The sequence below is a fragment of the Vipera ursinii genome, assembly GCF_947247035.1.
Source record: "Vipera ursinii genome assembly, chromosome: 7".
NCBI classification, from domain to species: domain Eukaryota; kingdom Metazoa; phylum Chordata; class Lepidosauria; order Squamata; family Viperidae; genus Vipera; species Vipera ursinii.
In genome coordinates this window covers 1,149,437-1,164,707 of record NC_139521.1, presented here as the reverse complement: position 1 = coordinate 1,164,707, position 15,271 = coordinate 1,149,437, and the positions used below count along the sequence as shown (strand labels likewise).

The 15,271-nt window shown below is 42.9% G+C and overlaps 1 protein-coding gene across 4 annotated transcripts in view; it reads right to left on the bottom strand.

Annotated features, from left to right (window-relative positions):
• Positions 1–6,843: 6,843 nt before the first annotated feature.
• Positions 6,844–15,271, bottom strand: part of LOC310643339 (cytosolic beta-glucosidase-like) — a 69,837-nt gene continuing 61,409 nt past the window's right edge. The window contains exons 6-8 of one of the 4 annotated variants that reach the window (XM_083367678.1): positions 13,513–13,597; positions 12,187–12,290; positions 6,844–6,882 (exon numbers count right to left, since the gene is read on the bottom strand). In XM_083367678.1, the coding sequence (XP_083223804.1) occupies positions 12,227–12,290; positions 13,513–13,597 (149 nt within the window). In that variant the 3' untranslated portion in view covers positions 6,844–6,882; positions 12,187–12,226. Of the gene's footprint in view, positions 6,883–10,257; positions 10,286–11,710; positions 12,291–13,512; positions 13,598–15,271 lie in introns of those variants that run through there. The other 3 variants (XM_083367677.1, XM_083367676.1, XR_014493055.1) reach the window with 3 other exon arrangements.

Here is a 15,271-nt window from a genome sequence, read left to right as displayed (position 1 = left end):
CACCTTGGGTAGACACGGTAGGAAAACCTTGAATTAGAGACACCGACTGGGGCAAGAAAAAAGCATTTCAGCTCCTTTCGGCATGAAGAGTCAAAGTCGTTAAACTGAGACTTGGTCAGCCAACTTTGAGCTCTTCCACCCACTCCTTGTAAAATGTTCTTGCCCCAGAGAGTTCTCCTCAAAACATCTGTATCCACGTCTCCCTAATGGAATGGACCTGAGCTGGTCTCTCAAGGAGCTGAAGGTAGCCAATCAGCACATTGCTAATCTATTGGAATGGGGAAATATTTTGTGTTGTATACAAATAGTCAGTTGAAACCCTGCAAGAGTGTGAAAGCTTTACTCCGAAAATGGTACTTTTAGCCCTGATCATCATCTGGTCAACATCTGGTGTTAGATTTCAGCAAATGGTTACAAATAGCTACTGGTCCTTCCCCATAGCTGCCCTCTTATGAAGGCTGTTCTTACCAGAATTTGGGGATGTCAAAGCTAAGAGTCGTGATTCAAATGAGGAGCTTAATTACACAGGCTTATCATTTCTACTTCTAGATCTCAAGAAATATCCTCCCTGGGATGTCATAATTCAAATAAACTATTTCTGAATTCAGGGAAAAATTGTATGATGAACTTGCTATGGGCCAGTTAAAAACAAGATCCAGTGATCTGAGTTTTAAATGCTCTGATTACCCAGCTCAGGGAAGTTAAATAAATGTGACAGGAGCTTGCAGTGTGAATGGTGCATTTCACCACAAACAGATTATACAAAATTACCCGACAAGTGGCTGTTGACAGCTGCAGAATATGCAACACAGAAATGCTGTCATACGCTTCCTTTATAAAGCTTTGCTTTTCGGATATGCATTTATTTCATATTGTCACTGCAGGGTCTTCCATTTAAAACAAAACAAAAAAAAAGAAACTGTCCACTAACATAACTTGATATTCAAAACTGTACATGCAAACACTCAGATCATGATTTGCCTGAATTAATTTGACACAGGAATTCTATGCACTCCTTTCTATAACTATAAGGTGGTTTCATTCCAATAAAAAAAAACCCACTTCTGTAATTGTATTTGCAATTAAAATTAAAAGGAGCCCTGGTGGCTCAGTGGTCAGAATGCGGTATTGCAGGTCGACTCCGCATTCCACAGCCAGCAGTTTGATCCTGACCAGCTCAAGGCTGACTCAGCCTTCCATCCTTCTGAGGTCGGTAAAATGAGGACCCAGATTGTTGGGGGCAAGAGGCTGACTCTGTAAACCACTAAGAGAGGGCTGTGAAGCACTATGAAGCAGTATATAAGTCTAAGTGCTAAGAGGTATTGTTATTGCTATTACTTATAAGTTCTTTGATGGGGCCTAGTTACCCCATGGACCACCTGTCTCCCAAAGTCAGTCAAGTAGCCAATAGCCATACAAGTAGTCAATCAAGTAGAGGTCCCAGGTCAAACTGTAGATCACATCTAAGAGCCATGGTGGCCCAGTGGTTAGAATGCAGCATCGCAGGCAAACTCTGCCCACTGCCAGCAGTTCGATCCTGACCAGTTCAAGGTTGACTCGGCCTTCCATCCGTCCTTCCAAGGTGGGTAAAATGAGGGCCCAGATTGTTGGGGGGGGGGAAAGAGGCTGACTCTGTAAACCTCCCAGAGAGGGCTGTGAAGGCGGTGTATAAGTCTGAGTTCTACTGCTATGTGTTGAGCACGCAAGACGTGAGGGTCGGAGCCCTTCCCGCTTCCCACGAGAGGCCACCAAAACCTTCTTCTCCCAATGGTTTCTTCTCCCTTTTGCCAGCCTTCCAGGGGGGAGATCAGAAGGCCCCCTGCCCCAGCACAGAAGTGGGACCTTCTTTTCCTCCCACTGCTCTTGGGAGCGAGGCCGGCCTGCTAAAGGCTGGATCCCTCCCTCCACGAGGGAGCACCGCTGCCGGCTCAGGGAAGGATTGCAAATCTTTATTAGAGACCACCGGAGGACGACGGAGACTTAGCAGAAAGCTGAAGAGGGAAAGGAGTGGGAGAAGCAGAGAAACCAGTCCTGATCTTTGTCAGTGGCGCCCTCAGCTCCGCCGTACGCAGACACAAACGCACACCCCCGAGCAATTTCACACAGACCAAATCTCCGTCCATAAAATAAAGCAAAATCTATACCGTGTCTGGCTTCGCTGACCCTAGTTTGCTCTTCCAATTTGCTAAGTCCAGCTATTTCTGCTGGCTGAGCTCTTTTCTCTCACCTGGCTCCCGGCCAACTTTTATCCAAGAGGATAAAGACAAAGGCACAACGGAGAATGTCCTTCCCCCGGGAGAAAGCCCGCCCCGTTGGGCTTTTTTTTTTCTTCCACTCAACAAACACCAAGATTGGCAGGTTGGCTCCCTTTATTCAGCTCTTCTTGTGTCCGAGGGATCTTTGGGAGATGGCTTTCTCCCACCTTCACTGTCCATCTCCAAGTAACCTAATTTGGAGGGCATGCAGGTGACTTTGCTCCTAACCCTAGCCCAGTTAGCCCGTTCAGGAGAAAAACATAGTTAGATTTGAGAGATGCCAACAACAACAACTTTAATGATTAGCCCTTGGGCCATATCGAAGTGCAAATTTCCAGCACAAATTGTTAGTAAAATTTGATAAAAGCAGTTTAAAGTGGAATTTGATAAAATACAATTTAAAATGGAATTAGAATAAAATACGATTTAGGATGAAATAGTAATAAAATAGTATCTAAAATGAAATGGTAATAATGTGCAATAATTTAAGATATAGATAAAATATGATAAAATTATATTTCGGAGTCGCCCTTGCAATCTACCCCAATCAGCCCCACATATGCAGATCTCAACCGGATCATTTTGTTTAAATACTGTGCTACATTAAATGTTATTTTCAAGTTCTGGCCGGACATAAGGTAAGTTGCTTTGATATGGGGATCCCAATGGGTCATTCGTTTGGTATATAGATCAAGATACCTGTCTCTCACCCTCTTATACAGGCAACACCCTGGACGGTATCTCTTTACTCTCCTACCATCGGTTAGGAGATATAGGAGTATAGCCAGCCGCACCAACAGGCTGAAAAACAGCTTTTATCCGTGGGCTGTTAGGCTTTTGAATGAGAAATAACTTTTGTGAATTTTATGCAGAATTGACTTGGGAGGCCGGTGTGTGGTGTAGTTGGTTCACATGGTGTAGTAAGATGGAGGGTTTGTTGTCACTGTGTGTTGAGGGGTGGGAGCACAAAGGGAGGCTGAGCTAATCTCAATGTACACATAGTTGTACTCTGACAATAAAGGTTCATTTCATTTCTGTCAAATAGGATGTGAGCCAGGTCTTCTACCTCAGCCGCTCCGCAAATGCAGAGACGTTCATTATAGGGTATAGCATGAAATCTATGCCTACGTATCTAGACCCTCTTTCACAAAACGCAATTCAGTGGGGAGAAAGGTTTCACAATTAGGCAACAAAAAGCAAACGTGCAGGTAAAGAATAATCTTAACAGTTCTTTTCCAAAAGGCAACTGGACTTTGTTTTTGAACTTGAAGACGTTTCTCTTCTCATCCAAGAAGCTTCTTCAGTTCTCTTCCGTTCAGTTCTCTTCAGCCCTGAACCGAAAAAGCTTCTTGCGTGATGAGAAGGGAAACGTCTTCAAGGAAGGACAAAGAAGGTACAGCTGCCTTGCGAAAAAGCCTCTTTAGGACAACCGTGACCTGGGTGAGGGAGGTCTTGAAGAAGAGACTGGACAGCCACTTGCCTGAAATGGTATAGAGTCTCCTGCTTGAGCAGGGGGTTGGACTAGAAGATCTCCAAAGTCCCTTCCAGCTTTATTCTGATTGATAGTGCAGATTGGGAAGAATAGAATAGAATAGAATAGAATAGAATAGAATAGAATAGAATAGAATAGAATAGAATAGAATAGAATAGAATAGAATAGAATAGAATAGAATAGAATAGAATCTGGAAGGGACCTTGGAGATCTTCTAGTCCAACCCCCTGCTCAAGCAGGAGAACCTAGACCATTTCAGACAGGTGACTGTCTAGTTTCTTCTGAAAGATCTCCAGTGATGGAGCCCCCACAACTTCTGGTGGCAAACTGTCCAACTGATTAATTGTCCTCACTGCCAGGAAATCAGTGGAAGGGCTTGCCTTCATACGTTGTGGGTATTCCATCACTGGAGGCTTTTAAGAAGAGACTGGACAACCATTTGTCTGCAATGGAAGAGGGTCTCTTGCTTGAGCAGGGGACTGGACTAGAAGACCTCCAAGGTCCCTTCGTATTCTGTTATTCTCTATTCTATCTTTTACACAGGGCCTTTAGCACAAACCCCTGCAGTGCTGGATTTCCAATGAAAATGTTCTGGGGATGGTCACTGAGATCCCAAGTTGTCTCTTCCATACTTGGTGAGCATCAGGGTGGGACATACAGGACCATCAAGCCTCACCCTCAGCAAAGCTCCCAGAAATTTGTAGGAAAATGGCTAAGTGCTCTTAGCACAAAGCTGTTAAATTTGGCATCAGTGTGAGCAGTGAGAATCCACCGATATTAGACATTCCCCTTCAAAAAGTAGCTAAATACATGGAGTTTTTCATAGTTAATCTCAGGTCTCTGAGGAAACTCTACAGAGGTCAGAAATTTAGTTGCGAGAAGTGGAGCTGGGGAGGCCTATTTTTAATATCAGCTGATTCCTCACAATTAGTTGAATAGGGCTTTTTAAAAAAGCCATTTGAATTAAATCAAATGAAATCAATCTACATTACAGTCACAGCCTACCATAAATTTGGATTAAATTTTAATAGTTCCCTTTTTGGATTGTTGGAGCGTAAGATCTTGGAGCTGAAAAAAAAGGGGAGGGGCAAAGAAAAAGAAATGAGGTGTTCGTGTAACAAGCAACAAAAAGTGTAGAGGGTGTGAATAGAATTGTTTCTTCCTCTTTTGCAATAACAGGGATTGTCCAATGAAAATGAATCGTGCGAATTGCAGAGCAAATTCTTCAGGCAACACGTTGTTGATTTGTTGGTTCTATCAACCCAGAACCTAACAGCCTTAGTTCTAGAAACCTCTAGAAAGAATACAGAGAAGAGCGACAAAGATGATCTGGGGACTGGAGGCTAAAACAAACAAAGAACAGTTGCTGGAACTGGGTCTGTCTAGTTTAATGAAGAGAAGGACCAGGGGGGACATGATAAGCAATGTTCCAATATCTCAGGGGTTGCCCCAAAGAAGAGGGACTCAAGCTATTCTCCAAAGCACCTGAAGGAGAAATTTCCTGACAGTGGGAACAATCAATCAGTGGAACAACTTCCATTCAGAAGTTGTGGGTGCTCCAATACTGGAGACTTTTAAGAAGGGATTGGACAATGATTTGTTTAAAATGGTATAGGGCCTCCAGCTTGAGCAGGGAACTGGACCAGAAGTCCTTCAATGTCCCTTCCAACTCTTCTTCTTCTTCTTCCAACTATTTTTCATGACCCATGGACTAAAGCATGCCAGGCTCCCCTATCCTCCCCTTTCTCCCAGGGTTTGCCCAAATTCATGTTCGTTGAGTCGTTGACCCTATCCAACCATCTCCTGCTATGCCGTGTCCTTCTCCTTTTGCCTTCCATCTTTCCCAACATCTGGGTCTTTCCCAATGAGTCCTCTCTTCTCCTTTGGTGGCCAAAGTATTTGAGATTCACCTTCAGGAACTGTCTTCCTAAGGACACTCATGGTTGGGTTCCTTTAGGAAGACAGCACATTAGCCACAGAACGTAGGGCCCTAAGATCATGCATGGTCCATGCTATATAGGAGATTCGGGATAGGCATTTGATTGAGCGCAGAGGAAACCAGAATGCTGGACTACATGTTGTTTTTTTAATCTCGTCCAAAGGATCTCTTCTTCATATCAAAACAAGCAATCTGAGGACCAAATGCAGGATGCCAAATGTGTAGAATAACAATATTCTGGTGTTTGACGGGCTTCCATGAAGAAAATTAGGTCAGCTTATTTTCCAAAGCGCCCAAAGGCAGGACAAGAAACAACGGTTGGAAACTAATCAAGGAGAGAAGCAACCTGAAATTGAGGAGAAACTTCCTAAGAGTGAGGACAATTAACCAGTGGAACAGCTTTGCCTTCAGAAGTTATGTCTGCTTCATCCCTGGAGCTTTTTGCAGAAGAGATTGGACAGCCATTTGTAGGGTCTCCTGCTTGAGCAGGGGGTTGGACTGGAAGACCTCCAAGGTCCAGCTCTATTCTGATTGATTGATTGATTCATTTATCTTATAAAAAGGACTTCAATTCACCATGTTCCTGCATTTTCAATGGGGGGGGGTCACATGTTTATTGCTTTTATTGCAGAATCAAACTTCTCCCAGAGATCTTTATCCAGGTTCTGATGCTCTTATTAGATAGAGGAACAGAGGGATGGAGATAGAAAGTGATAGAGAGATGGAGATAGTCATAGAGATATTTAACAAAGCAAGAAGATCCCCTGTCCAGATAAGCTATCTGAACCCTTGGGAAGAAGATTTAAAACCGCGCAGTGAATTTGAATTCTTTGCATCCTATTCATCCCATACGTCTTTCCATAATAAAGGGAACAATTAAGGGGGGGAAAATTGATCCACTAACTGGCATAGACTCCCTAATGGCTATAAAAACACATACAGCATCACTCACAGGCATTAACGGAGACAGCTAGGAGCAACATAACTCAGCTGGATTTCAATGATTTTTTTTAAAAAAAATATGTAATTAACTTTCACATCCAAAGGAAACTCGTTTTCCATTGTAGCCTATAAAGTACAATCTGAAAGAAATCGCTAACTCACCAGCTAATAATCAGCTCCTCCTTAGCCCCGATACTAGCGGTTGGAGGAGAGAGATGGAGGGGGTACGCCGCTCCCTTAAAGCAATAGGAAGGCTGCGGAGAAAAAAAACACAACCAGTTTCAATGATTTTTGGAGTTCAAAACAAGGGCCTGCGCTAGCATTTCGGAGGAAGCTAACCAGGCAAAATGAAATGATTTCCAAGCATTGGCTGACGCAACAATAAAGCCCATCATCAGGGAAAAACAATTGCTATAATTTTGTATGGTGATCTGCTCTCGTCCCATCATCAGAAATTTTCATTTGCGCAAGGGAAGTGAACTGGGGCATGGACAACCGACAATGGACAATCATCCTCTAATTTGCCATTTTCCCTTTCTCCTTCCACTCGCTCTTTGTGTCATTTTTACAAGAACCCGTGCTAACCTGTGGGGGGGGGAGTGGGGGCTCAGATCGCCTCTCCAGAAGGGAACTGGGGCCTGTCGGGAGAGGTCAAGCCTTTATACGCCTGCAGGCCTTGAGCGTCTAGAGTGGAGGATGGGACAGAGCAACTAGGCCATTGGTCACATTTACGTCAAGTTGAGACAGTTTCTGGGCAGCTCCAAAGCTGTTCTGGCCTTTAGCAGTCAGCAACCGACAGTTCAAGAGCCAAAGGACCTATGCTGGAAGGATCTTTCTGGCCAGACTAGAAAAGAGAGTTGGAAGGGGCCTTGAAGGTCTTCTAGTGCAACCCTCCTGCTCAAGTAGGAGATCCTACTTGATTCAAGGTGCTGGTGATGACCTAGAAAGCCCTAAATGGCATGGGCCCGGATTATCTGAGGGAGCACCTGCTGCCAGCATCAATTTCCCATCGTCCTGTGCGCTCCCACAGGGAGGGCCTCCTCAGGGTACCGCCGGTCAAGGATTGCCGACGGGCGATCCCCAGGGAATCAACTGCCAACGGAACTCCGGACTGCCCCTGACCTTCGTTCATTTCGCCAGGACCTAAAAACCTGGCTCTTTGAGCTATCTGGTCTGGACTGAGGGGTTTTAATGTTTTTAAATTGTGATTTTAATTTTTTGGGGCTAGACTTAATTTTATTTTAATTTTATATTGTGTTGTTTTTAAATTTTGCCTTGTCAACCGCCCTGAGTCCTTCGGGAGTAGGGCGGCATATAAACCAAATAAATAAATAAATAAATAAATAAATAAATAAATAAATAAATAAATAAATAAATAAATAAATAAATAAATAAATAAATAAATAAATAAATAAATAAATAAATCCTATACCATTCTGGACAAATGCCTGTCCAGCCTCTTCTTAAAAATCTCCAGTGATGGAGCACCCACAACTTCTGGAGGGAAGCTGTTCCCTGGTTAAGGGGAAGGGAAGGGAAGGGAAGGGAAGGGAAGGGGAAGGGAAGGGAAGGGAAGGGAAGAAGAGAGAAGGGAAGGGAAGAGAAAGGAAGGGAAGGGAAGGGAAGGGAAAGGAAGGGAAGGGAAGGGAAGGGAAGGGAAGGGAAGGGAAGGGGAAGGGAAGGGAAGGGAAGGGAAGGGAAGGGAAGGGAAGAAGAGAAAAGGGAAGGGAAGAGAAAGGAAGGGAAGGGAAGGGAAGGGAAGGGAAGGGAAGGGAAAGGAAGGGAAGGGAAGGGAAGGGAAGGGAAGGGGAAGGGAAGGGAAGGGAAGGGAAGGGAAGGGAAGGGAAGGGAAGGGAAGGGAAGGGAAGAAGAGAGAAGGGAAGGGAAGAGAAAGGAAGGGAAGGGAAGGGAAGGGAAGGGAAGGGGAAGGGAAGGGAAGGGAAGGGAAGAAGAGAGAAGGGAAGGGAAGAGAAAGGAAGGGAAGGGAAGGGAAGGGAAGGGAAGGGAAGGGAAAGGAAGGGAAGGGAAGGGAAGGGAAGGGAAGGGAAGGGGAAGGGAAGGGAAGGGAAGGGAAGGGAAGGGAAGGGAAGGGAAGGGAATGGAAGGGGAGAGAAGGGAAGGGAAAGGAGGATTTGGGGCCCAAAGCCGACTTCTAGCTTATCTTCCATTTCTCAGTCAAATAATTTTTCCATCTTGCCTTCTGCAGAGTTGGTACTGGAACAATAAATTATACGTCTGAATTACCGCTTTTGGTTGTTCATGGGCAATTTACTTTTCTTTTTTGCCTTGAATGTTTTGACACCGGTCAAATTCTCACTGGCAATCGTTAAGCCAACAGGGAAGATTAATCTCAACATTTCAAGCATGGCCAGCATTCCAAAAGGTTGGGGGTCCCCTGCTGGTAAATATTAAAGATTCCCTTAACCTGTAAAGAATCCAACCCTCCCAGGGCTCTCATTTATTAAGGCCGGCACTCAATTGAGGAGGGAGGGGAATCATGGTGGCGACTCCGGTATATTCACTGGATTTGATCATCTAAAGTAACCCTGAGCACGGGATCCATTTAGCCGCCCACAGGAGTGAAGACAAATTATGGGGGAGGGTACCTACATTGCAAATGTGGATCATTTTTATAGTAGCTTAAGTATTCTCGCAACCCTCAAAGGTTGTCAACAGACAAAAAAGCTAACACAATCCTGGCTTGTATAAACAGAGGCATAGAATCAAAATCAGAGGAAGTCTTAGTACCGCTTTTGAAAGCCTGAGTAAGGCCACACCTGGAATATAGGGCATCCAGTTTTGGTCACCACATGACAAAAAAGATGTTGGGTCTTTGGAAAAAGGGCAGAGAAGAGCAACTAAGAAGATTAAAGGCCTGGAGAGTAAAACATACGAAGAGCCGTCGCAGGAAATGGGTTTGGCCAGTCTAGAGAAAAGAAGGACTAGGGGGTGACATGATAGCAGCGTTCCAGTATCTCAGGGGCTGCCCCAAAGAAGAGGCAGTCAAGCTATTCTGCAAAGCCCCTGAAGGCAGGGGAAGAAGCAACGGATGGAAACTCAAGGAGAGAAGCAACCTAGAACTAAGGAGAAACTTCCTAACAGGGAGGACAATTAACCAGTGGAACCACCTGCCTCCAGAAGCGGTGAATGCTCCAACACTGGAAGTTTTTAAGAAGAGACTGTCTAAAATGATATGGGGTCTCCTGCTTGAGCAGAGGGCTGGACTAGAAGACCTCCAAGGTCCCTTCCAGCTCTATTTTGATTGTAATAACAGACTGGCGAGCTGCTAAAATTGAACTCAGGGTCTCTGCTTCCTTTCCAGACAACTACTAGGGTTGAATCCGAAGATCTTTGGTGGCTCTTTTTAAGATGTTGTGTAGGTATGCAGCCTTTACGTATCTTGCCAGAACGTTGCCAAGATAAAGAAACACCTAACTTATTTGCGAATGAGTGGATGGGGCACGGACTTTGCCTTCTCCTGCTTTAACAAGAAGCATCAAAAGCGATTTATTGCAGCTTTGGAAGGGTGGGTTAGGGACAGGAATACGGTGATTTAATTCATGCCATACAAGAGGTTCCCTCCCATTCTGCTCCAGGTAATACATACTTCAAAGACAAACAGGGTAAAAGCAGCTGAATCCATTGATTGATTGTTGTCTGGAACATTTAAAAGAGAAACACGTTACCTTCCAGGTATTGACTTTGGAAAACAGCCTTCTGCTTATGTAAGCAGAAATACGCGGACAAGAATGATATTTCTCGAGCTACGTCAAACGCTTTGGAAAGCTTCATGCGACTTTTAAATGAGGGGTCTTCGGACTTGGCCCTTTTATGACTTGTGGACTTCAACTCCCAGAATTCCTCTGCCAGGCCAAAGGGCCAAGTTTGAAGACCCCTGATCTAAGCCAACAATCTAAACTGCATTATCCTTACGAAGAAAGCTCAGAAATAGGAACCGAATAATGACTCTATAATAACCCAGCAGTTTAAACAGGATTGAGATAACTTCTCGGCTGAAATTGTAGGAAGGAAATTCCATTTGATAAGAATTCTCCTTCATTGTAAAAGCTGCTCTAACTGCAGTTACTGCCGGTAACTTTGAAATTGCCCTTTGAAAATGTCCAACTTACACTCAGAGACTTGTTCATTGTGAACAAATCACTCCCCACGTCCTTCATTACCGCTTTTCTCAGGGGAGGCTGTTAACACAATGATCTATAAGTTATTTAATGCTAGGGAACCAAGAGATATATATGGCTCTGTGGACCAACCTGGGCAGATTAAAAGGTGGCAAGACAAGACAGCTAAAGGGGCACAGCAGGAAAGTTCTCCGAGGTACAACTTTTTTATTTTTATTTTACTGTAAATTGTAGATTCCACTTCTTTCTACAACATGCATGAAATCTATTCAGGTATAATTTGTCTGAATTTTCTCTCTAAAAAGCATTTTGCTCGGGTGCTTTTCAAAGTTAAGAATGGAGTGGAGTGGGGTGGGGTGGGGTAGGGTAGAGTAGAGTAGAGTAGAATAGAGTACAGTAGAGTACAGTAAAGTAGAGTAGAGTAGAGTAGAGTAGAGTAGAGTAGAGTAGAGTAGAGTAGAGTAGAGTAGACCAGAATAGAATAGAATAGAATATTGCAATATAGAATGGAATGGAGCAGAACAGAACAGAATGGAACAGAATGGGAAGAACAGAATGGAATAGAATATATGGAATAGAATGGAAAGGAACAGGAATAGGAATAGGAATAAGAATAGAATAGAATAGAATAGAATAGAATAGAATAGAATAGAATAGAATAGAATAGAATAGAATAGAAGAATAGAATAGAATAGAATAGAATAGAATAGAATAGAATAGAATAGAAAATATAGAATAGAATAGAATAGAATAGAATAGAATAGAATAGAATAGAATAGAATAGAATAGAATAGAATAGAATAGAATAGAATAGAATAGAATAGAATAGAATAGAATAGAATAGAATAGAATACTTTATTGGCCAAGTATGATTGAACACACAAAAGGAATTTGTCTTCAGTGCAGAAGCTCTCAGTGTACATACAAGCATCAAGTGATAAATCATAATCATAAAATACAATCATCAGAAATCATAAGATACAACACTCAGTGATAGTCATAAGTTACTAAATAAAAGCAATCAACATAAACTATAAGATACAACCAACAAAGTAATAGTCATAGGATACCAATAGGAGAAGGTAATAGGGAAGGTGAGAAGAAGAATAGTAATACGGCCCTACTACAAGGTTTGACGTCCTAGGACATGAGATAGTTTTTTTGGAAATTAGTTGTTTAGCAGATCTCAAACTCTTTGCAAGACCTCATCTTTCAACGTTGACATCTTTAGTTCTGGACCACAAATTAGTTTACAAAGTGCCGTTTTAGCAACGGGTGAGCATCCCTGGCTTCACATCCTAAACAATGTTTAGCAATGCTGGTCTAATGGTGAGTTTCTTAACCAGTCATCTTCCCAAGCAGAGGCATTCCGAGGTTGTAAATGAAAAGCCAGGAGTTTTGGAAAAGAGGAATTCTTACCTTTTAGTCAGAGCACGTTGCTGAAGGAACCAAGCTCATATCAAAGCAGAAAATCCAACATGTCTCCTAACTGGAGGTTCACAGAGTCCACTCCAGGATGGTGCCTGAAGATTCAAGCAAGAGTTGTTTCCACCAAAAGATAAAGAATCTTAAAGAGCCCGGTTAAGGAAGCTGCCATCTCATCTTCTCAAAGAGATAGGCTGACCATCTCTGCTTTACTCTTAGTAGCTCCGGTGTGCTGTTGCACAAGGCAACCTCCCAAGAGCTGCTGCTCCCAACTGCTCAAGTTCATGAACGTCTGCTGTTTGATGTCACCTCCCCAAGCTGACCTCCGTCGGTCTTCCACCCCAGCCTTGGTTTGACAGGAGGCCATAACAAAATGACACCATGTGAGAATTTTTAGAATTTGAAACTTTGGTTTTCAAGCCTTGTCTAGCTGGAAAGGTCAACACCTTTGGATGTCCTACAACTATAAGGTGGCAATGGGACCAAGCTTCTTCATCCATTTATTGTCCACAGGTGATGAATGACCCAAAGGCAAATAGAACTGGACTACTTAGCAATGTTCATATGGGCTGTTCTAGGATTCTCCCAGTTAACTCTATCTCCACTTGTTTTTAAATATTTTTTATTTTTTTAATCCCATTTATATCCTGCCCTTCTCCGAAGACTCAGGGCGGCTTACAATCTAAGCACAAATCAAATGTGCTTAGCAATAGCCTTCATTCTACCTATATGCCTGCTTATTAGGGCTCTCGCCCCCCCCCCCAGCAGCATTATTACAAAGTCAGCTTATTGCCCCCAACAATGGTCTCCCTATTCCTTACTTATGGATTTCCGATGAAACAATAACAGAGTCTTCTAGTCCAGCCCCCCACTCAAGCAGGAGACCTATACCATCCCAGACAAATGGCTGTCCATTCTCTTCTTAAAAACCTCCAGTGATTGAGCATCCACAACTTCTGAAGGCAAAGCTCTTCCACTGGTTAATTGTTGTCACTGTTAGGAAATTTCTCCTTAGTTCCAGGTTGCTTCACTCCTTGATTAGTTTCCATCTGTTGCTTCTTGTCCTTCCTTCAGGTGCTTTGGAGAATAGCTTGACTCCCTCTTCTTTCGGGCAGCCCCTGAACTCTGCCATCATGTCACCCCTCATCCTTCTCTTCGTTAAACTAGACATACCCAATTCCTTCAACTGTTCTTCATACCTTTTAGCCTCCAGCTCCCTAATCCTCTTTGTTGCTCTTCTTTGCACTCTTACTAGATTCTCAACATCTTTTTATATCGTGGTGGCCAAAACTGGACAAAATAGTCCACGTGTGGTCTTACCAAGGCCTTATAAAGTGGTAGCTAACACTTCGCGTGATCTTGAACACATCGGATATTTTGCCTAGAAGTCTCAGTGCTGAATATTCTGAAAAAGAGGAAAGGAAAATGTAAATGTATCAAGCAAAAAATGCATGTTTTTAACAACACGCAGCGAATATATCTTGCTTTCCATCTACTTTCAGCATTGGCATTGAATGTTTGTTTGTTTATTTATTTATTTATTTATTTGTTTGTTTGTTTGTTTGTTTGATTGATTGATTTATATACCGCCCTTCTCCTGAAGGACTCAGGGCGGTGTACAGGGAAATAAAATAAGAATACATTAGTTAAATAATTTTAAAGCCCAAATCCATCAGGCCAGGCCGGCTTGTTCGAATAGATAAGTTTTTAGATCACGCCGGAAGGAGCGAAGGTCGGGGGCCATCCGGAGTTCAGCTGGTAAGCGGTTCCAAAGGATTGGCGCACCCACCGAGAATGCTCTCCCCCTGGGGGTCACCAGCCGACATTCTCTGACCGGCGGTACCCTGAGGAGGCCCTCTCTGTGGGAACGTACCGGACGGAGGGACGTTGACGCCGGCAGTAGGTTCTCCCGCAGGTAATCTGGACCCAGGCCATGTAGGGCTTTGTATGTCATCACCAGCACCTTGAATTTCACCCGGAAGGCAACTGGAAGCCAGTGCAGCTCACGGAGCAGAGGTGTAATATGGGAGTATCGGGAGACCCCCAAAAGAACTCGTGCAGCTGCACTCTGTACCAGCTACAGCTTCCGAGTTGCAAACGTGATGCTGCTCCAGTAAATTAACCATATAAATTTCACCTTTAATCATTCAATTAACCATTTAAATTTCACTTTTTGTCTGTTTCCCTCTCAGCTTTTTCTTGTGGTTACCATATTGCAGTTCTTGTCTTGGCTTCCATTGTCCACAATTTAGTTTTTGAGCATGTCATTGATAAACGTCAAAACAGAAGTCACTGATAAACATCAAATGGACCGTTAGAATTAATGGCTGGGTAGGCAAATAAGTGGCATCGAAGAGAACAGCCGCAAAGCAATGCAAATAATTTTTCAATTAGATTAGGAGAAAAAAAATATAAATGGAATACAAATAAAAATAAAATAAATAAAATAAAAAGAAGCACTGGAAAATAGCGATCTGTATTAACATTCTAAGGAAGGAAAGCAGAACGAGTTAAGTTCTTACCGATGTTTGCAGTCTGGATTATTAGCCAGCGACAACGTATTTGCAGAAAAGCTCATGATTATACAAAATTATTATATGGAACATTATATTCTACATCAGCCTTTCCCCCATCTGGCATGTCTGACAAGATAAAATGAAACATATACTATAGGAACCTAGCATAAAACTGTGCCACAAAATTACCAGTAAGAGTTCTTGTTTTCTTCTTGACATGAGGTTGAATATATTCAACTTCATTAACATCATTAGCGTATTACGTGCAACTGCTCAGTCGCCGTAACATCAAAATTAAACACGTAGACGGAGCAAACTTCTAACGCTGCTAAATGGCAAGAAATCTTTAAACTATTGTAATAGTCTGAGCTGGGAAAAGCTACAACACGATTCCAATGAGTCTAAAATTATTATAAAACTGTCACATTTCTAATATTTCATATCATTCCTGACCGTAAGCTCTACAGCTGTAAAAGATGAGTCTTTTGTCTGTTCAATATACGGAAAGGATGATTTTGCTCAAAATGCCTTTAATTATGTTTCAGACGAACTCTTAGCAAGGA